Source organism: Monocercomonoides exilis, assembly GCF_001643675.1.
Source record: "Monocercomonoides exilis strain PA203 chromosome Unknown scaffold2-2631571, whole genome shotgun sequence".
NCBI lineage: Eukaryota > Preaxostyla > Oxymonadida > Polymastigidae > Monocercomonoides > Monocercomonoides exilis.
This window is the reverse complement of record NW_027150547.1, coordinates 461,373-482,408: the sequence shown is the minus strand read 5'-3', so window position 1 is coordinate 482,408 and position 21,036 is coordinate 461,373. Positions and strand designations below refer to the sequence as shown.

At 36.9% G+C, this 21,036-nt stretch overlaps 5 protein-coding genes across 5 annotated transcripts; 3 read left to right on the top strand and 2 right to left on the bottom strand.

The window, feature by feature from the left end:
- The first annotated feature begins 36 nt into the window (after nucleotides 1-36).
- Nucleotides 37-4,726, top strand: MONOS_13215 (putative C9orf72-like protein family). Its single transcript, XM_067865899.1, has 8 exons — nucleotides 37-162; nucleotides 212-344; nucleotides 415-496; nucleotides 543-630; nucleotides 692-792; nucleotides 849-908; nucleotides 1,002-3,213; nucleotides 3,387-4,726. Exons 1-8 carry the CDS (start codon nucleotides 70-72, stop codon nucleotides 4,323-4,325), a joined length of 3,708 nt encoding a protein of 1,235 aa, XP_067735620.1. The 5' UTR covers nucleotides 37-69; the 3' UTR covers nucleotides 4,326-4,726.
- Nucleotides 4,727-6,580: 1,854 nt separating this feature from the next.
- On the bottom strand, nucleotides 6,581-13,030 carry MONOS_13216 (uncharacterized protein; the record flags this gene model as incomplete). The annotated part of the gene is made up of 1 exon (XM_067865900.1): nucleotides 6,581-13,030. One exon carries the CDS (start codon nucleotides 13,028-13,030, stop codon nucleotides 6,581-6,583), a length of 6,450 nt encoding a protein of 2,149 aa, XP_067735619.1.
- A 261-nt stretch (nucleotides 13,031-13,291) lies between these two features.
- MONOS_13217 (uncharacterized protein) lies at nucleotides 13,292-15,490 on the bottom strand (the record flags this gene model as incomplete). Its single annotated transcript, XM_067865901.1, has 1 exon — nucleotides 13,292-15,490. The coding sequence occupies one exon, from the start codon at nucleotides 15,488-15,490 to the stop codon at nucleotides 13,292-13,294; it is 2,199 nt and encodes a 732-aa protein (XP_067735618.1).
- A 1,416-nt stretch (nucleotides 15,491-16,906) lies between these two features.
- Nucleotides 16,907-17,722, top strand: MONOS_13218 (putative Uncharacterized transposase-like protein; the record flags this gene model as incomplete). Its single annotated transcript, XM_067865902.1, has 1 exon — nucleotides 16,907-17,722. The coding sequence occupies one exon, from the start codon at nucleotides 16,907-16,909 to the stop codon at nucleotides 17,720-17,722; it is 816 nt and encodes a 271-aa protein (XP_067735617.1).
- Nucleotides 17,723-19,682: 1,960 nt separating this feature from the next.
- Nucleotides 19,683-20,995, top strand: MONOS_16917 (uncharacterized protein; the record flags this gene model as incomplete). The annotated part of the gene is made up of 3 exons (XM_067869789.1): nucleotides 19,683-20,112; nucleotides 20,218-20,388; nucleotides 20,442-20,995. The coding sequence occupies 3 exons, from the start codon at nucleotides 19,683-19,685 to the stop codon at nucleotides 20,993-20,995; spliced, it is 1,155 nt and encodes a 384-aa protein (XP_067735616.1).
- Nucleotides 20,996-21,036: the final 41 nt, after the last annotated feature.

The following is a 21,036-nucleotide window of genomic DNA, read 5'->3' as shown; positions in this document are numbered from 1 at the left end:
TTTTCAACAAAGATTCCGCATTAATATTTCAACCCATTTTTATTTTTTATATTTTTATTTGTGCGTTCAATGGACGAGGGTGGACCTTTTTCGGGGTGCTATTACGTCAAAGGGATGATCCTTTCGACTTGGGATAATTTTTTGGGACCTAAAGTTCTTAAGGTGTGAATGACGATTGATATTGTCATACTTTTCATCATTTCTTTTTAAGTCTTGGGGAGGTTCAGTTCCGTTGGATGATGATCTCATATCATCAATAAGTCGAACTGTTTTGGATTCGTATATGGGAAAGGGAACAACAAAAGGCAATTTGGAAACGAAAGTGAATTATGTTCATGAACCAGGTATCAAAATGAGAATATGCTTTTCATATTCATACCATCTTTTGATGAATAACAATAATTATTTTTGTAGATTTTATATTGCTAAGTGGATTGTTTAACACAACTGTTCAAAAGAAGGATGGAAGATATTCTTTAACTCTTCTCATTGACGGGTTTGAATTCATAAATTTAATTGTTTGCTTTAAAAATACCAATTAGAAAATATCATTCGAGGTTTCAAGAAGTAATTGTTTCTTTGGCTGAGGAAATGCAAATGATTACTCACAGGCTTATGAACTTAATGACTGTATGTGAATTGAACATATTGATTTTTTTTTTGATTATTTAAAAAACTTTTGAATATAAAGGAATGCTATAATGGAGTATCATATTTTGGAATTATTTTGAATTCAAAAGCATTAGAATTTGATGCAATTATGCTTTCGGGCACTGCTCCTCCAAACATTCGGTATTTTGAGCAGTTAACTATTTGTTAATCATTTGTTTCAAAAATTATAAATTTAGAGACACTTTCTTTTATGCTCCTCCTTTCGATGTTACTGAAGAAGATTCTTTTTTGAGTCGGTTTGCGAATTTTGTTTTATAATTGTTCACCAAAAATGTTCATTTTTGCGATATTTATTTTATTTTTTTTTCCATGAAACATATGACTTTTAGTGCAATAACATCTCACTTTAACACATCATGTCGGAGTGTTGTAGTTGGCTCTGACAAACAAGAAGTCGATCGGATGATTGACACTCTTCTATTTGTGTCTCCAATTGAATCTGTATTCACATCACGCCATCTGATTGTTCCTTCAATAGCTCGTTCAATCAAAGTGCCCATCGTTCCCGAAGCTTCAAAAGAAACAGAATCTCATTCAGAATCCAAAGGGAAAGGGAAAACAATCACAAAATCATCGAAAGACAAAAAGGGGAAAGAAGAGACGAAAGTCAAAAGCAAGTCGAAGCAGCCAAAACAGCTTTCTTTTCTTCCCAGAGCGAATCCCAACAGCAGCTCCACGTCGTTTCTGCCAACTGCAACATCCACGTCATTTCTGCCTACCACTTCATCAACTTCGTTTCTGCCGACTGTTCAATCATCTCAGAGTTTGCTTTCTTCTTCTTCTTCTTCGTCGTCGTCGTCGTCTTCTTCTTCCACGTCAAATACAACCTCCCCGTTTTCATTCCTCCCAACCTCAACATCATCAGCACCATCAAATTCATCCACTTCATCGTTTTCTTCCTCCCTCTCTTCCAATCTTTCATCCACACTTGCAACTTCCCTCTCACAGACATCACTGCCACAGTTATCTACCTCTTCATCATCTCCTGTTTCTTCTTCTTCTTCTTCTTCTTTGATTTCTTTGTCATCAAATAGCCCTCCAGTTGGACTTTCTTCATTGTCCATCTCATCCTCCGCTGCACTCTCTTCGCTCAGTTCAACAACATCCTTCTCTTCCTCCTCTTCGTCTTATTCTTCTTCTCCAACTGTTCTGATGACAGACCATCCGAAGCGCAAGAACAGATTGGGCATTTACACAAATCCGAAGAAAGAGCTGGAAGACAGAGTGAAAGTGTGGGAAAGGAAGAACATGAGATGGAGGAATGAAGAAAATGATACATCAGACGAAGAAAGTACAAATGAAGATTCGAACGAAAGTTTGTCTGAGGATGATTCTGAAGAATCGGATTCGTTAAGTGATGAAACGGAGAGGAAATCAAAAGAGGAAGAGGAGGAGGAGGAGGAAGAAGAAGAAGATAATGGTGATGATGAGGATGAGGAAGATGATGAAGGAAAAATTGATGCCAAATCAGACATAGCACAAACAGATCAAAAACAAGAAGCAGCAACAATGGAAGAAAGAGCTGAGAAAGATGAAATGAAAGATGCGGAAGACGTGGATGGGAAAGAAACAGAAAAGGACAAAGAAGAAGCAACTGAAGAAACGAAAGCTGAAGGAAACAAAATAAGTAACAATGCTGATGGCAAAGATGGTGGAAAAGATGAAAGCAAAGAGTGCGAAGACGAAGAGGAAAGCGCAGAAAACGAAGAAGACAGTCATTTTACGAATAACAGCAGAAAGCATTTTGTAAATGCAGATGACGAAGTCGCTTTGAAACAGGAATTCTTTCGATTTTTGGCTCCGTGCGATTCAGATGAAGAAGAGATAGAAGAAGAAGAAGGAAATGAAGATGACAATGCTGATAACAATGCTGCAAAGGAAGATGGCAAAATCACAAAAGATAACATTCAACCCACTCAGCTTACGAGTCAGTCGCAGCTTGAGTCAAACAAAGATGATGCATCATCAATTCAAAGTGGCATTAAACAAACAGACGACACCGTCTGTGACAGCGTAAAGGAAGAAAAATGCAATGAAACAAATAAACTGAAAGATGTATCTGAAGATTTAGCAAGACTAGAACAAGAATGCTTATCGGACGAAACAAAAACTGAAACAGAGGAAGAAGAAGAAGAGGAAGGAAACGATTACGAGGAAGAAGAGAAAGAAAAGCAGCAATTAGAGAAGATTCGCCGTTTGAAAGGGAGCTCCCAAGAAAAATCCTTAGCTTTGCCTGAGATCACTGCAGAGTCTGTAGAAGAACTGCGCCTGCGGCAAATGGGCGGATTCCAGCGGTGGGGCCTGGCAGAAAGCCCGTTTGAGAACCGATCGCATCCTCCGCTTGACAACGCCCCAAGCAAAGGAGACAGCGCTGATGCACAGAAATGCGAAGTGGAGGCAAAGGGAAGCGTTGAAAGGAGTGGTACAGGTAGTGATGTTGAAAGCGGCATCAAACAGAAGAATGAAAAGAAGCATTTGCTGGGAGAAGTACTTGTTTTGTGCTCTTATTTACCTTCTTTGACTGTTCAAGGAATTCACTCGGTATGAAAATTTTTCTATTAAAGTGCATTTGCTTTTGAAATAAATAAAATTTTTAATACTCTTCTTCACTTTAAATAATATATTCTGATGTATTTTTAAAAATCTTAATTTTCACCAACCATTTCTCTGAATGAATTTCTCATTGATTTATCTTTTATTGAATAACTGTTCAGTCTCTCACTCTGAAATCGACTCAGCTTCTCTGGGCGAACGGTCCGACAACAGTTATCAACATGAACAAGCGAACTGTCAAGCGCTATTCACCAACCATTCATCCGTTCAGCCAGATACGTAGTGCATTCATCAGCCGAAAGCTCAACAACGACGTGTTCCGCTGCTCCAAGTACTTCCCTGCGCCTCCTCCGTCTTCTGCACACACGCTGTTCTCCTCATCGGGTGCAGTGGCTGAGCGCAAGCACGAGAAGCGCAGCATCTCAAGCGAGCCACTTATGGTGCAGTATGTGAAAGAAGGGATGGTTGGGGTGAAGAAGAGTGCCACTCAGGTCAGCAGCATGCTGCGTCTGGCCTTTGCAGTACCGCATTCTTCGGTGCGTGCAGCAGTCATCCGGCAGCAGTGGACGCGCCTGACAGAGTCTGCGTTGCAGTGTGCGCTGCTCGTATCGAAGGTGAAGAATGAGTTTGTCCAGAGAAAGAAGAGAGAGGCTATTGTGGAGAATGCGAGGCGAGAAAGAGAGCTCCTTCGGCTTCAGATGGAAGGGAAGAAGAAGAAGAAGAATGAGAAAGAAGAAGATCCAAAACAGAAAGTTAAAGAAAAGAAGCACGGCTCTAAGACCGAAACTTCAAGCAGAAAGAATAAAAACCATTTTGGCTCACAATCAACTTCAGACAATAAATCCGAACAAAAAGGTGAATTAAATGGAAAAAGCAGAAAACAGTCAATTTCATCCAATGACTCAGACGAAGAAGAAGAAGAAGTGCCGCCAGAGGCAGATCTGCTTAGGAATATTCACAAGGAACTGAATATTCCTTTCTCTGAGATTCAGATGCTGACTTCACTTGCGTCATGGTGGCTTCCCAAAACTCAGGATAATTTAATGTTCAATGGAAGAAACATGTTCCAAATTATAACTTTGTCTCAGTTGACTTCATAATCATTTAATTGTTGTAATATTTCATTCTATTATACTTATTATTGTTTTTAATTATTTTTTTGACTGTTATTTTAAAAATTATTTAAGAACTTTTTATCTTCATCTATAATTAGAAAAATTGAATGCTTTCAAAAATAATCGACAATATTAGTGATTATTTTTGGAATCATATGTTTTTTCGAGGTGTGAATAAAAATAAAGTTCATTTGCTTTCATCTTTTTTTAAAAAACGGAATGGTTCATTTCATCGAAATTGTTTATTACACAATGCAATTTATTCAAAAAACTTTTGAAAATGTTGATAATCGTTGTTTCTTCTTTTCATTGAATCTTTGAGCATTTCAAACTATCTTTGAATTGAATTCTTCAATGGAAAAAACTAGATTGGGTCAACTTTAAAATGAGACTTTTTTCTTTATTGGCACTTTTTTTGTTTTTGCACGCCAATCATTCAAAAAAGCTAGATGGACCTCAACACTCGGATGAGTGTGTTTAAAAAACAAATATATTAAATTACCGGTTTGTTTTTTAAATTTTGTTTATTTTTCGTAGAGATACAGATATCGCATAAAATACCGGACATCGCACAAAATACCGGACAAGATCGATATCTCAATAACCGCAAGAAGAAAAATTCTGACAATTTTCCTCAAAATATATCTCATCAATACAAACTTGCTTGGCATACAGGACTTTCAGGACATCTTCGGTTGAGCTCGGAAAAAATATATATCGAAATCTCTGAGAAACTCTAAATCCTATTTCTCCGAGATTTCGATATATATTTTTTCCGAGCTCAACCGAAGATGTCCTGAAAGTCCTGTATGCCAAGCAAGTTTGTATTGATGAGATATATTTTGAGGAAAATTGTCAGAATTTTTCTTCTTGCGGTTATTGAGATATCGATCTTGTCCGGTATTTTGTGCGATGTCCGGTATTTTATGCGATATCTGTATCTCTACGAAAAATAAACAAAATTTAAAAAACAAACCGGTAATTTAATATATTTGTTTTTTAAACACACTCATCCGAGTGTTGAGGTCCATCTAGCTTTTTTGAATGATTGGCGTGCAAAAACAAAAAAAGTGCCAATAAAGAAAAAAGTCCCATTTTAAAGTTGATCCTACAGCTATTCATTTTTTTTATCATTCTAAATTTCGTGTTTTTTATTCAAAAATAAAAAAAAAAAAATAATTAATAATAAATTGAAAAAAAAAAAAAAAAAAAAAAAAAAAAAAAAAAAAAACACTTCGTTGGGTCTTTGAAAACATGTAAAGAAATATAAATACAATATGAACGATGTGCGTTAACCGTGAAAGTTCATTTTATTCTTGAAAGTCCATTGAGAAAACAATGAGATTTGCACTCGAACGAAATCATGATTACAAAGAAATACTTACACTTATAGATAATTTTATGTTGTAAATTGTGTCAAAGAGTTTCGTTGATAACTTGATGATTATTGTTGTTCATATCTTAAAAATGATATATTGGCTTTTTGATATTTCACGAACCGAATTGCATGTTGTATCACTGAACAAATTTTGACAACTTCTGTTTATTTGATACGTTGAAGTGTAATATTCCGCAAAATCGAAAATTTCTGTTCCAAAATTCGAAATATACGTTGAAAAGTGATTGATAATAACCCAGATAAAAAAAACAAAAGACAATTACTTTACAAAAATTTCAAGAAGATAAATTGAAAGACTTTTGGAATGAAACATTTCAAAGTTAGGAAAAGGAAAGCTTTACACAAACATATTTAAATACATAAAAGAAATATATTTATTTATTCTTTCAGATACATAATTTTTTCAAATTTATGGAAAATAAACCATTCAACATATCAAATACATATCCAAAAATCAATGTTAAAAATTGCTAAAGACGGTTTTTACACATTTATCCATATCTAACCACATATCACAATCCAAACATCACTCCAAAAAAATGAATACTAACTTAATCCCAATTTTGTTAAATATCAGCATTTCAAATATTATCAATTGAAGTCGACTAAAATGAGAAAGTTATTCAACCATCTCCATAAATTCAACTTCCTGATATTTCACATCATGAACAAATTATCTGCTCTGATGCTGAACTGCTCACAAAAGCATTCTTCTCCATTTTGTATCTCATTCAATTCAATCATTTCTTCAAACGAAAATTGATTAGCTTGCCAAATTTTCTTCTTTGAAAAATTGAATTTGAAAGCATCAAACTCATTCGTATTGGCTTCAGAGTATGCCTTAAGAAGCTTCGATGATAACTTTCAAGCTCCTCTCCTCATCATCATATTCATAGTCAATGGCATCAGATACCGTCACAATTACTGCTTCTTTCGGAAAATGCTTGAAAAACTCTCGTTTGATAAAAATCAGTGATGGTCTTTTTGATCGTTCCATACCAACACTCTGCTTCCATATCTCAACAAAACAACTTTCGCTAATCACTGTACCATCTGGCCTTTCGCCGTTCACAATCTTCTGGCCAGCCACCTCAGCCTCAAAGTCCCCAAACGGTATCTTCAGCGTCAAGCACTCCCACAACATTATCCCAATAGAAAATACAACAGATTCCTTTGTTGCTTTCATCTTCTTGTTGATCAGCAGCTCTGGCGCCTTCCATCTCAAACATTCTTTTTTATAATAATCATCATCCTCAAAAGCCGAAGAAGGAAGGGAGTCACTATCATCATCAACACCGGCAAATGTAATGACACTTAATGAAGAGATTGAAGACGAGTCTGAATCATCATCTGACAATAAGTCTGAATGCATCACAATGCAGATGACCATGTGCTCTGAGAACAGAACAATGTGCGGACTGAGATTTGCAAGAGATGAGAGAGGATTTTCCATTTCATCAAACGAATGGAGTGCAAGATTCGCCACCCAGAACAGAATTTGAGCAGCTGTTTGCTCCCTCTCCTGCAGAGTGCCTATCGCCATCTCTTTTGTCTTGTTCCTTCCATGCAACAGCATGAACAAAGAATCTCTCAAATCCACAATCAGCTTCTCATGAGGAGACGAGCATGCCATCGCATCAACCAAGTTTGACATCGATGAGGTGGTCGGACAAGCATCTTCCACGCGAACAAATGTTGAGTCTGAATCAGTTGTGGATGTGGATGAAATGGATGGTGATGGTGTTCGTTTTCTTGTTTCCTCATCTTCTTTATCATCAACCTTTTCCAGCGCCCATTCTGGGATCTTGTCTGAGTCTCTTCCCAGTATGTATTCAGTTGACCCGCTCTCAGATAGAAGATGCTCGGATGATTCAGAATGTTGCATATTCGTATCATACACCCTCTTCTTCATCCTCTCTTCATTCTTCTTTTCTGCCTCCCTCTCCGCTCTCCTCCACTGTTCCTCTGGTGACATCTCCATTGTCACCATCTCAAACGCCTTTGGATCTTTCTTCACTGTGTCTTCCACAATCACTTCCAATTCTCTTGTTCTTCTCTTTTGTTTTCTCCATCTGACAATAAAGGCAATAGCAACAATCAGAACAATCAACAAAATTGCAACTAAGATAATAATAATTACTGTTGAAGAAGAGGATTTTCTATATCCTCTTTCAACAACTTTTCCATCTGCTTCTGATTTTGTTTCACTTCTGTTTTTCAGTATCAGTGGAGAAGTGGATGCCAATTGTTTTCCAAACAAAATCATCACAGATATCTCTGTTTCATCTGAAGCCAATGAAATATTCTCTGATGGAATTCTTCCAATCACTTCTGTTTCTGACACAAAACTGTCTTCCTCAAATTGATATGTCTCAACCAACTCCACATCCCCTGTTTTATACACAAGTTTGAATGACAAGTCACAAGGAAGAAGAAGTGATCCCTCGAATTTCACAACAACATTGCTGCCATTCTCATTCACTGAAACATATTCCAGTCTGGGAATGAAAAATGGAGATAATCTTTCTCCTGCTATCCCTCTCAAATCACATCCATCATTCAAAATCCAAAGAGAAGAATTGTCTTTCAATCCATCTCCCCCTTTTACGCTCACAACATTCAATTCACTATTCTCTGTGCAGATTGCATTCCTTCGCGCTGATGGATATCCTTCAATCTCGGGGTTGTTGTTCTCAAACTTTCCATTTTCAATCTTCACACTCCCTCCACTCACCCACAAACCACCTGCTTTGCTCTTCATAATCGTTGTTTCATTCATCTCCACGTTACTGCTTTCAACATCAACCAATGAGCCATTCCATTCACATAATCCATCTTTTCTTTTGTTTCTTTTATTGATTGCATCTGCTTTTCTCTCTTCTTTTTCTCCGTCAAACACACATATTACAACCTTCACTTCCTTGGATCGTCTTATCTGCATCATGCTTCCCTTATCCACCGAATTCGAGCTTTTTTCAAACGAGCAGTTCAGCACACTCACCTCTTGTTCAGCATCATTCATCGCAATTGCACATCCTCCATCAAACAGAGTCACATTCTCAATCGTCATCACTTTCATCGCCACCTTCGCGTTTCCTCCAACACCCCCAATATCTACCTCACATTTGATATTCGATAGTCTTGTTTCAACAATTGTCACGTCTGATTCTTCACAAAATGAAAACACTGCTGTTGTTGAATCCAAATCCCTGAATGTTGTTTCTGAGATCTTCAGTTCTCCGCTTTCCACACTAACAATTGAACTGTTCAATTTCACTTCATCGGCAGAGGAGAAGAATTCACATTCTTGAATTTTCGTCATTCCGTTCTTCACTTTCAGAATGAAGCTATGAGTTGATATAAAATTATCTTCAAACTGGAATGAGCACCTCTCCACAGCGCTTTCATTTATAAACTCCATGATGCAATCCTTCTCTGCTGATTTCGCTATATCTGATTTCAGCTTGACAATCGCCTGAGACTTTTTGTATGAGTTCACATTCAGATCCCCGATGGAGCATTCGCCCGAAACAACTCCTTCTCCGTCAATCAGAATCGCATTCATCACCCCTTCCTGGATATGGTCAATCCCGCAGTTGATACTGGAACATGGATTGATTTGAGCCCCACATCGTCTGCCATCACTCCCTGTTCTATTCACAAACACCTGCTGGCCATAATAGAATGTGATTAGCGGAATCAGATCAACTTCTGTCGCGCTCTCAACATCCCTCCCACAGATGGAATTGTTTGAGTTCAATGACTCCTGGCTGTAGTTCAAGGCAAACAAAGTTTCGTTGATCTGGTGAGCAATCGAGTGGCATCTGACAAATATATCTTTCCCCACATATGCCTCATTCATATAAAACAGAATGTTCACAATCTTGAAATTCAGAGGCAGAATCTGACTCTCATCTCCATAATTCGCATGTGGGTCAGACCCATCAATAAACAGCCCTCCTCCACACCCTGTTTCACTCGAGCACTTGCATATCGAAAATGAGCTCCCATTCACTTTCAATACTGATTCCCCACTCTTCAGCACCACTCTCATTCCCCCTCCTTCTCTGCTTAAACCACTCTTGCAACTCGATATCGAACACTCATCCATCAAACACTCCATTCCATGCTCATATGATCCCACATCAATAACACTCGCTCCAATACCTTCTTTTGTGATGTTGGCAAATGAACACCCCACAACCCTCAAAACTTGTTTATTGATATTAGAATGAGTATTCTCATCTCCACTCATCTGGTCTTCCTCTTCTATCATCGAAATCAGACTTCTTTCCTTCACACTCACAAATGAAATATTCATATTCTGAAGAGTCACCTCAGTTGCATTTGGGCTAAAGGCAATGAACCCTTTCAACTCTGAAATCAAATTCAATGAGCATCTCTCAATCAAAACACTTCCTCCATTTACTCTCATCACACAACATCCTGCTGTCTCTGTCAGCCCTGTCAATGATCCAAATGAGCAATCCGTAGCTGACAAATGTGTATTTGTTCCTGATGATTCAATGAATACTGCATGATTGGTGGTAATGCTAGGTTTAGTGAATGATATATTCATTAATGACAAACTCATATTCGATGAAATCAATGAGTTATCGCTCAAATCATTCTTATCTTCATCACTTATCGAAACTTCTGTTCCTTTCTTTGTCCCTTCAATAACAACTTTTGGTAACTCTGAATCTTGTGAAGTCGGAGGCGATGAGGAAGAAAATGATATGGAATGTTTCAACAACCCCGAATCCACAATGCTGATGTGGGATTCACCTTCATCAAGTGGTTCATATCTCAGTGATATCAAGTAATCAATCGATGAGCATGGTGCTTCAGAAAATCCACACCCACTAAAGTCTCCTCCATTTTCTTTCGAAACAAACCCATCCCCACTCCAATTGAACCACAAATACACAACAAGTGGAATTACATATCCCTTCTCTCCTGTCGTTTTCCTCTCCCATCCACACAACTCATTCAACGATCCCAACTCCTCTGAACTCATTTCCCATTTCAAGTGCTCCTTCACAATCTCTCTCAGATCCCATCCTGACGTAAACGCATTCTTCCCTTTCCACGCATCGCATCCCTCAAATTCCATTCCTTCCATCACAAATGATCCAATTTCATCTGCCAGCTTCACAAACATCCCTCCTCCCAATCCTCTTCCTTTCTCTGAATTATCCTCTGTTGGCACTTCGCATCCCTCAAACTTAATATTTTTCATTTCCAAACTCCCTCCCATTCCCATTGATATCATCATCCCTCCCCCTTTCATTTCATTTCCACCTGAGCATGTCGATGATATATTGCATTCTTCAATATTCACACCCCCTCCTTCCTTCATCTCCACATTCAAGCATCCTCCAATTCCACCTTTCACTTCCACTCCACTTATTCGGCTGTTCATAATCTCCAATTCAACTCCATTAGAAATAACAATTGGCGATTTCCCATTCATTCTCACTTTCCCTTCCATCACAAATCTATTCACAATCAACCCTCCTCCCTCAATGCAAATCACATCGTATCCAATCAATTCATCGTTTCCAAATGAAACTGAACAGCTCGTGATTGTGATTGTTGTTGTTAATGATGAGGAAGAAGAGGAAAGGTGGATTAATCCACTTCTCCTCCCATTCATTTCTTCATTCAGCACAAATGACAAATATCTCATCTCAAATGATTTTGAACACTCAATAAGGTTGTTTTGATTTATCGATCCTTCATCCCTCACAACCACCCTCATCCCCTCTTCTTTCCCTGAAACACGAACCTCAAATGAAATCACTTTCATCTCATTCTTTATCAACGATTCTGATGCAACTTCAATTTCATTCACATTGATGCTCGCTCTCTTCCAAACACAATAGTCAATCGTCAAACACCCAAACTCCTCAAACCCACAATGGCTCTGATCCAGTGCCCTCTCTCCTCTCCCATCAACTCTCAACTTCGAGCCAATTGAACACAAATATACAAACAGCGGAATCACTTCCCCTTCTCTCCCATCCTCACTCCCACACAACTTCACAACATCAGAGGGAATCTCACGAAAATCAAAAAATGAAAATGAACTCCCATTCACTTTCGACTCAAGCAATATCCCCCAACTGCATGAAACAAACACATCCTTCCCATATTCAGCTTTGTTATTCTCTCCAAACAAATAGTCTTTTCCAGATTCCATTTTTAATGAACCATCTCTGCTCTCCATCACAATCATCATCCCTCCCCCTCTCCCTTCACTTCCCTCTGAACCTTTCGCCTCACACCCATCAATCATACAACTCCCATTCACAATAACACTCCCTTCCCCTTTCACCCCAACACACATCCCTCCTCCTCCAACACACCTGCACCCCTTCACAACACACGATTCAATCACAATTATCCCATTCTTCCCCTCATCTCTCTCTACTCCAACCACTCCACTCACCCATCCTCCATCTTCATTTCTCTTCTCAATGTTGTTCACCTCACATCCACAAATCACAACTGATTCCACCCCTCCAGCAAACTCAATCAGTGAATGTTCTCCAAATCTCAAGGTCTCTGTGATCACCAATCCCTCCACTTTCACTTTTCCACCAATCACATCGACAAAACAATATCCAATGGAATTCTCAGAGGGACAAACAACAGAACAGTCAGTGAGTGTGAGGAGAGTGGAATTGGATGTTATCAAAGATGATGCATCAGATAGAGCATATGGAATACAGAACTTGATGTTTCTAATTGAACATTTGCTCAACACCTCAATCAGACAAGAAGAGTCAAAATAATCTGGTGCTTTCACCACAACATCCATCCCTTTTGTAAGAGAAAAAATCTCCCATTCATGGACATCAGTCATTGCAACTACTTCAGCAAGCTCAAATCCTGAATCTAATTCGATCTTCTTGTTTGTGTCTGCATATCTCACCTGCGCTGTATGGGTGATGGTGGCACACGGATAATAAGCAAACCCGCAAAACCACGAGTCGTATCCACCCAGCCCATCCTTTCCCTTCCCCACATGTGCTGCATCTGGATATGAATCCAGAAACACATTCAGCGGGAACAGCCCCATTGTTGTGTCACTCCGATCATATCCCACCAGCTCATTGTATTTAGAATCGTCATGTTGGACATTCAGCTTTTCTGTTGTTATTCTCCAGCTCGCTGAACTGCTCCCATTCACAAACACATAATTCCCACCCAACGAAGCAGAACAGCATGAAAAGTCAACTGACACAACTGAGAAATCAATCGAGTTATCTGCCAGATGCAACATTATCCCTCCCCCATATCCAGTGCATTTGCATCTGTTGAAAGTTGTTGAATCAACATGAAGCTTGCTTAAAGGTGATAATAAATCAACCTTTATTCCTCCACCACCTCCATTCTCACACTCGCAATCCTCAATTGTTATGTTCCGAACCACAAATGTCTCCCCTTCCTTTACACTTTTTGCCACAACCACCCCATCTCCACTCCTCAATTTCACTATCTGAATTGTCACATTTGTCAAAACACTTTCTCCAGATGTTGAAACTTATGATTGATCTGGTTCTGAGAACAATGATTCTGAGATATTCATATTCATGATCTCCACATCAGCCATCGACAACTGCGACAGCGGTAACACAAACACTGACGATGACATCACATAGTTTCCTGAAGAAACACTCGTGGTGATCACAATATCCTCAAACGAGAGCGAACCACTCCCATCAGACACCACAACTACACTCGGTGAAGTTTCAACTATTGAGTTGCAATCAACCTTCATGTGCAATAAACCAAGGTGACCTGTTGACACACTGAATAGCGCTCCTGCTGTTGATGGAGATGAAAGTACTCCCGTTCCGATAGAACTCTTATCTTTGCCTTTCCCAATGACCGAAATTTTCTTTGTCCCAATATTGATCGTTGTTGCTTCACTTTGATGATTCCCTTCCATCAGCGTGATTGCCAAGCTAATCTGCACCTCACACATCTCAAACGCTTTCTTCACTGTCAGACAAGGAAATGTTTCATTTGCCCCGCAAAGTGGAGATGAATCATTCCCTTTCACTGAAACATATATCGTCTTATCCTTCAGCCAATTTTTTTTTGATGTTTGATCATATGCCCAAGCACTTGCATTTGCAAAATTGAACGCATAACAGATTCTCTTGTCATCAGTGTTTGTGGTGAAGCATTCAAAGAACGGAATTCCAGAGTTCAAATACACATTGTTATAATCAACAAAAATCATATCGTGACCATTTGGAACATTGTCTGAGCATTTGCATCCATGAAAGAAAAGATAATAACAATAAATAAAATCATTATGCTCAGTTGCTTTATTCAGTTCCAGATAAAAACCTCCTCCACTTGACTTAGCTGTGCATGAAATAAACTGAATATTCCTTATTTTGAATTGATTTGGAACACCAATGAAGTACGCTCCTCCACCCCACGTGGAAGTTATTGAACATGAAGAAAAACAGCAGTCAAACACACAAGCACTCTCTCCCTCCACATTTTCTTCCCCAATGCAGTTTGTTCCTGAAACATCAAAAGAATTGAGTAAAAGCCCTCCTCCACATTCTCTTCCTTTGCAATTCTGGAATTCACATCCACTGATCTGAACACACAACGTAATCTTCAGAATAAACATTCCACCTCCACGATAATTTTGTGCAGTGCAAGTTTTAAATGAATTGTTCACAACCTCAATAGATTTTAAATTGTTGAAATGAACACCTCCACCTGCATAACAAGCATTACAGTTGTTGAAATAGCAATGAAAAACAGATACAGAGGCGTTTGATTGGCTGAACATGCAAATAGCTCCTCCGCTTGACACTCCATCATTCCAAGAATCACAACTTCCTATTGTCTTCGATCCATTCCATTCACACCATGTGAATGAATTCGTTCCATTTTCTGTTTCATTTTGTCTCCCTGGCTTCAATGGTGCCTCTGCGGTTCCAATGAATTCAATGTTTCTTGTCCTACAACACCCAACGAATGATGAATTTGAAACAGATAAGGAAGCCAAAGGATTGTTGAGGGAATGAACAATTCCGCCATCATACGTATCGCAAACTGATGAAAATGAACAGCTGCTCATAAAACACGAGGTTTGGGTTGACATTATGGTTGAAGGTGAGCATACATCATTTGCTGTTGAGATATTGAAAAACGTCAGATGAGAAAGGGTTACAAGGGGTATTGAAGAGGATGAGAGGAATGGGGCTGATGAGACACAAAAAGAAGAGAATCGTGATTCACTCACCGAAATACTCCCTTCTCCTTCATCGCTCCCTCCAAACAGCTTGCCTGAGTATATCTCTCCTCCTCTTCCCCATCCCTTCAATGTGATATTCCTTAAAATCCCAATGCACCCACAAAGATTAAATGCCCCTGCCTCATTGCCATTCTCTATCCCCACAGCACACCCCTTCACCACAACAACGCTCCCCCTCCTTACACGCACCACATTCCCACACTCACTCCCAACTAGCCCAATTTTCTTCAACTCAACGGACGAGTTTAATGCACAAATGCATCCCTCAATCTCACTTTTAATATGATCTTTCAATATTTCTTTAAAAAGGTGCATCTGATAATTACTTGATATTTCTGGTCCAATCGTCTGACAAAATTTTTTGTTTTCCTTTAGATCGTGCTGCAAATTGTGTTTTTCGGATTGTCCTTTAATTTCAGTGTTTCTCATGCTGATGCTCTGTTGGAAAGTATTCATGTGTTGCAATAAATAATTGTAATATATTTTACGCTCTGATGAATTTTTAAGACATCTGTGTACCTGAGGATGAACAAATATCTTCTCGCTTCTGCACTCTTCATCACGTTGTTGTTCGATGAAATGTTCGGTTGACTGGGAATTACCGATATAAATGTATGTAAGAACTGTAAAAAGAATAACTGTTGATCGCATCTCTAACGCTTAACCAATGAAACGAAGAAAAGTTGTTTTAAAGCATTTATTAAGGGCAACACAAAATAAAAAATAACCAATTTATAAAGATAATAATGTGTTTTTTTGAGTCAATATATTTCAATCGCAATTCTGATTCATGTTATTTAAATAAATTTTTTTTCAGAAAATAATCACAAATTGTTTGACATTTTTATAAATCTTTGAAAATCACGCAAATATCGCAATCATCAAAACAAATTCGAATCACATTCAATCAAAATGATAAATAAACAATCGTTCTGGAAAAATATAGAAACGTTGAAATTATTCTTGCGTGCATGGTGGAAATTGGCTTTTGAGAATTATCAAAGTAATTGGAAATCTGTTTTTTTATCAGTTAAAGATGAATAATTATTTTGAGTGCAAAACTTCTCCTTCAATATTATTTTTGGTGTATTTCTTCTGAAATATTTCTTTTTGATAAAATTTTTGTTATTTTAAAATCTCACAACATTCATCATTCAAAGAGAAAGACAACAAAATGATAACTGCAAAACAGAACACGGCATAGGGTCAACTTTTTAATGGGACTTTTTCCTTTATTGGCACTTTTTTTATTTTCGATAACAAAAAGCTGAGAAGTGTGAAATGGCTTTCAGTATTTGGATAACCGATTTTAACAAAGTTGATTCAATTTATTACCGGTTTGTTTTTTCATTTTTGTTTATTATTTAACGAGACATTACGTTTTTTTGATAAATTTGAATTGGTTTTTCCCACTCAACCAAGCATTTCCAGAAAATGAAAATTACTGTTTTCGGCAAAATGAAAGTATATCGGAACTCTCAATTTTGCACAAAAAAATAGTGAAAGTCATTTATATTATATATTGATTCAATATGCAAATTTTTAGTTATCGGAAAGTCTTTTTAAGAAGTTTGAATAAACATGGAAAAGTCAAAAAAATTCTAATCTATGGTTTGTGATCAAAAAAGTTTAATGGCAAGATCTGAAGAGGAAAAAAATAGTCAAACAGTATTTCGATTGAATACGATCTTCCATGATAAAGAAGAAACGTGGAATTGGTTTTTCAAACGTTTTCAAGAGTTCGCTACCAATGATTGCTTTAAATGCAGAAGCAAAAGGAGAATCAGGGAGGAAACAGAAGGTTACAAATATCTTTGGTGTCAAACTTGCCGAAAAAAAACCTCAATATTTAAAAATTCCGTATTTTCCAAAATGAAACTACCAATAAATATTGTTTTGCAGATTCTATTGTACTATTGGATTGGAATTGGATTAAAACAAATTCATTTGCTGACGGGTGTTTCATATCCAACGATTGGTTACTGGACAAGCGTTGTGAGAGTTGTGTGTACACAAATTTGGAACGAAACAATGCCGAAATTAGGAGGACCGGGAAAATACGTCGAAATAGATGAGGCTGTTTGGAGGAGAAGGAAATATGGAAGAGGAAGAAAGAAGGATTTGCTGTGGATTTTCGGAGGAGTTGAGAGGAAGGAAGGAGGAGGGGCTGGAACAAATTTTGTTATTATCGTGCCAGACAGGAAAAAAGAAACATTGATTCCTATTATTCAAGAAAGGATATTAGCAGGCACAACAATTATTAGTGATGAATGGAAAAGCTATGATTGTCTGAAAGATATTGGTTATGAACATATGACGGTCTGTCATAAAAGGAACTTCAAAGATCCAGAAACCGGCGCATGTACTAATACAGTTGAAGGGTTGTGGAGTCATTTAAGAGCGTTTTTTCCGAAGCATGGAGTAAGGAAAACATTCATTGCTGATTGTTTATCCATGTGGCTTGTTCAAAGGAATCTTAAACCAAGTTTTGTCGATATTTTGCAGAAAATGATTCATTTTATTCCAGAAGAAAATCCCATTATTGCTGATGAAGAAATTGATTTTTCAGAAAATGAAGAAATTCCTGATGCTGACGATATACTGCATGGACCGCGTGATGATGAAAAAGAAGAAGATTCAAATAGCGTTGATGAAGGAGAGGATGCTTCTAATTATTCTGATGAATAAGCAAAAATTTTATATTTGATCAGCTTGAATAAAAAATTATTGAAAGTTTTTTTTAACGTTTTCCGACAACTTTTTTCACATTTAAATACTTTATAAACACAAAAGAAATCAATAGAAACAAGAATAATGATAATTTGAAAGTTCCGATATTCTTTTAATTTGCCCTGTTTTCAAAAGTACAAACTTTTATCTATCTGTTTTAAATTCTTTTTTTTTACAAACACTTTTTTCTTGTTTTTTTCACATTTCAAATTTTCATCAACATGATAACATAAAACTGTTTATTTCTTTATTAATATAATGAAATGATAAAAATAAAAATATGATATGAAAAACAAATTCTTTAAAAATGAAGTGTTGAAAAAATAAAACATTAATTTTATCTATTTATCAAGAACTTAACTTTGTTACAAAAACTTGATCATTGATCGTTTTTGGTTGGCGCCATTTGTCTGTCAGAGACAAATAGAAAATGAGAATGTTTTATTTTTTCAACACTTCATTTTTAAAGAATTTGTTTTTCATATCATATTTTTATTTTTATCATTTCATTATATTAATAAAGAAATAAACAGTTTTATGTTATCATGTTGATGAAAATTTGAAATGTGAAAAAAACAAGAAAAAAGTGTTTGTAAAAAAAAAGAATTTAAAACAGATAGATAAAAGTTTGTGCTTTTGAAAACAGTAATTTTCATTTTCTGGAAATGCTTGGTTGAGTGGGAAAAACCAATTCAAATTTATCAAAAAAACGTAATGTCTCGTTAAATAATAAACAAAAATGAAAAAACAAACCGGTAATAAATTGAATCAACTTTGTTAAAATCGGTTATCCAAATACTGAAAGCCATTTCACACTTCTCAGCTTTTTGTTATCGAAAATAAAAAAAGTGCCAATAAAGGAAAAAGTCCCATTAAAAAGTTGACCCTATTACATACAAAAGTTTTGAATAGAAAAACAAAAACAAAAGCAAAATCAATTTCAACGGAAATCAACTCAAAAAGATTCCACCTGTGAATTCATTAAACATTCTTCACAAATTCATAATTCAAAAATAAATATTTATTTCCGTGATAACAATTTCGATCAAAAGAGGACGTTTCAATTTTTGTCAAAAAACAAAAAATAAAATTAAAATTTAAATTATAATAAGTCATAAGTCTTTTTAATAACACTGGATTTTTCAATGCACATCTTATTTTATTTGTGTATCATATTTTGAGCAATGTTTCTTTAATATTTTTATTTATTGATTTTTTATTCAATAATTTGTGTTTTTTTTTTTTTTTTTTTTTTTTTTTTTTTTTTTTTTTTTTTTTTTTATGGCATTTATTGAAATTATCAAAATTATTAATTGAAATGGGTTATTTCTGATAAAAATGAGAACATTATATTTTTCATATCTTCTTTTCAAATTGATCGTTTGCTGCAACAATTAGAAAAAATCGATCATATAACATATACAGTCAAAACCGGATATAATCACATCGGTTTTTGCACAACTTTTTGTGACTATATCCGATTGTGATTATACACGATGATGCTTAACACAGAAAAAAATAATAATATATTAATTCATTAATTAATTTTGTGTCAATTTTTATATTTTTGGAAATTCTACACAAATACTCTTTTTTCACTTGCTTGAGCAATTTTGATCATAAATACACATTATTTTGACTTATTCGAGCACATTTTTGAAAACGCGAAAATTTGAGATTTTTGATCAATAAATCGATTTTTCACAGAAAAAGTCACCCATAATAATAAAAAATATGATTATGCATTTTCATCCCTGTGATTATATGCGATGAAAAATGAATGAAAACCAAGCAAAAAATGTCGGCACATCGAAAAATGTGACAATAAACGATGTTGATTATATTCGACGTGATTATATCCGGTTTAGACTGTATTGTTAAGGATAAAGATCATTCAAATCAGCTGAAAAACAAAAATATGATGAAAGCACAGGAGATAGGTGTCCAAGGAATTAAAAATGTACCAGAAAGAATGCTGAATTTCATGAGAAAGCTTGGGGCCACGGAAAAGGAAAAATTGTTGAAAATGTTTGAGAATTATTATCCCTCGAATCCTCCTTCGTCAGCGCTTGAAGAGTTTGCGCAGGCGTTGGGCCTTGAGCAAAAAGTGGAATTCTGGCAGGAGGTTGCTTTTATACAAAGCAGGGGCACAACTCAAGAGCCGCCCAGCAGCCTTCCAAATTCTGATAACTGCAGAGCTGCGTTTGCTTCAATTCCAACCGGGCATCCGAAACCTCGCCAGTTTGAAACACCAAAGATGAACGATTTATTAGTTCGTGCGCAAATGATGGCTGGGAAGAAACAGGAGCAGGATGACTGTCTTGTTGCACCGTTACTCGACTTGAAAGGTGTGCCATCGCGAGATAACTTCTCGAGGATTAAGAGTGATGTCACTGATCCTGACGATAGACTTTGATATATCCCTCATGACGATCCGTTTTGGCGGTCGAAAGATTTGGAGATAGCAGTAGCAAAGAAGGCAATTGAGAAGGATTTATATCAGGGAGACGAGCATTTTGGCGCAGACCAAAAGAATGTGATAGCGGAGTACAAACGGGTGGCACAGAAAGAAAAGGAAAATGATGCTGTGTCATTGGCGTTTTTGCCTATCAGAAAAGTGTTTCGTGTGCAATGTGATTTTTTTTGACAATTTTTGGAATACCCATCTTTTTGGGAGGGATTGCGCTGAGTTGCGTTCCGGGTATGAACGGGCAGCTGTGGGTGATGTACGTTTTTGGTAAGGTGATGTTTTTTGTGTTTCTCTTGATTGTGGTGCTGAATGCGAGTGGAATTTTGCTTGAAGGAATTGGAAAAGAGAGTTCGCTGAAGATGAAGATGTTTAATGGAGAGTTTCGAAGTATTCTGAGGGAGTGTGTGGAGAAGCGGGTTAGCGGGTGGAAGTGGATTGAAGAGTGGAAATGGTTGATGAGCTGGAGCGAACGGAGAAGAGAAAAGAAAAAGCAGAAAGCAGAAGAGAAGAGGACGAGGAAGATGAACGAAGAGAATGTGAAGCTGGTGGCAGAGAAGCAGATTGAAAGGCTTCTGATTGAAAGGGGCATTGGAACAAGCAGCAGCAGTGGCAGTGGCAGTGACAGTGGAAATAGCAATGGAAATAGCAATGGGAGTTTCAGCTGCGGAAAAGGTACTGAAAGCATTGAGCGTATAGCAAAGGAAGATTTCTCTCCGATTTTTGGTGAAAAAGACAAGAATGATTACAACATGCCACTGTAATGTGGACATATGCTTGATTTTATAAGTTTTATTTATTTTTC

Excerpts from the sequence above, each read along its gene's own strand:
- MONOS_13215 (XM_067865899.1), top strand. The coding sequence starts at position 70 with ATGGACGAGGGTGGACCTTTTTCGGGGTGCTATTACGTCAAAGGGATG. Across the intron at positions 631-691 it reads GGCTTATGAACTTAATGACT|GAATGCTATAATGGAGTATC; the intron begins GTATGTGAATTG and ends TTGAATATAAAG. Across the intron at positions 3,214-3,386 it reads CTGTTCAAGGAATTCACTCG|TCTCTCACTCTGAAATCGAC; the intron begins GTATGAAAATTT and ends ATAACTGTTCAG.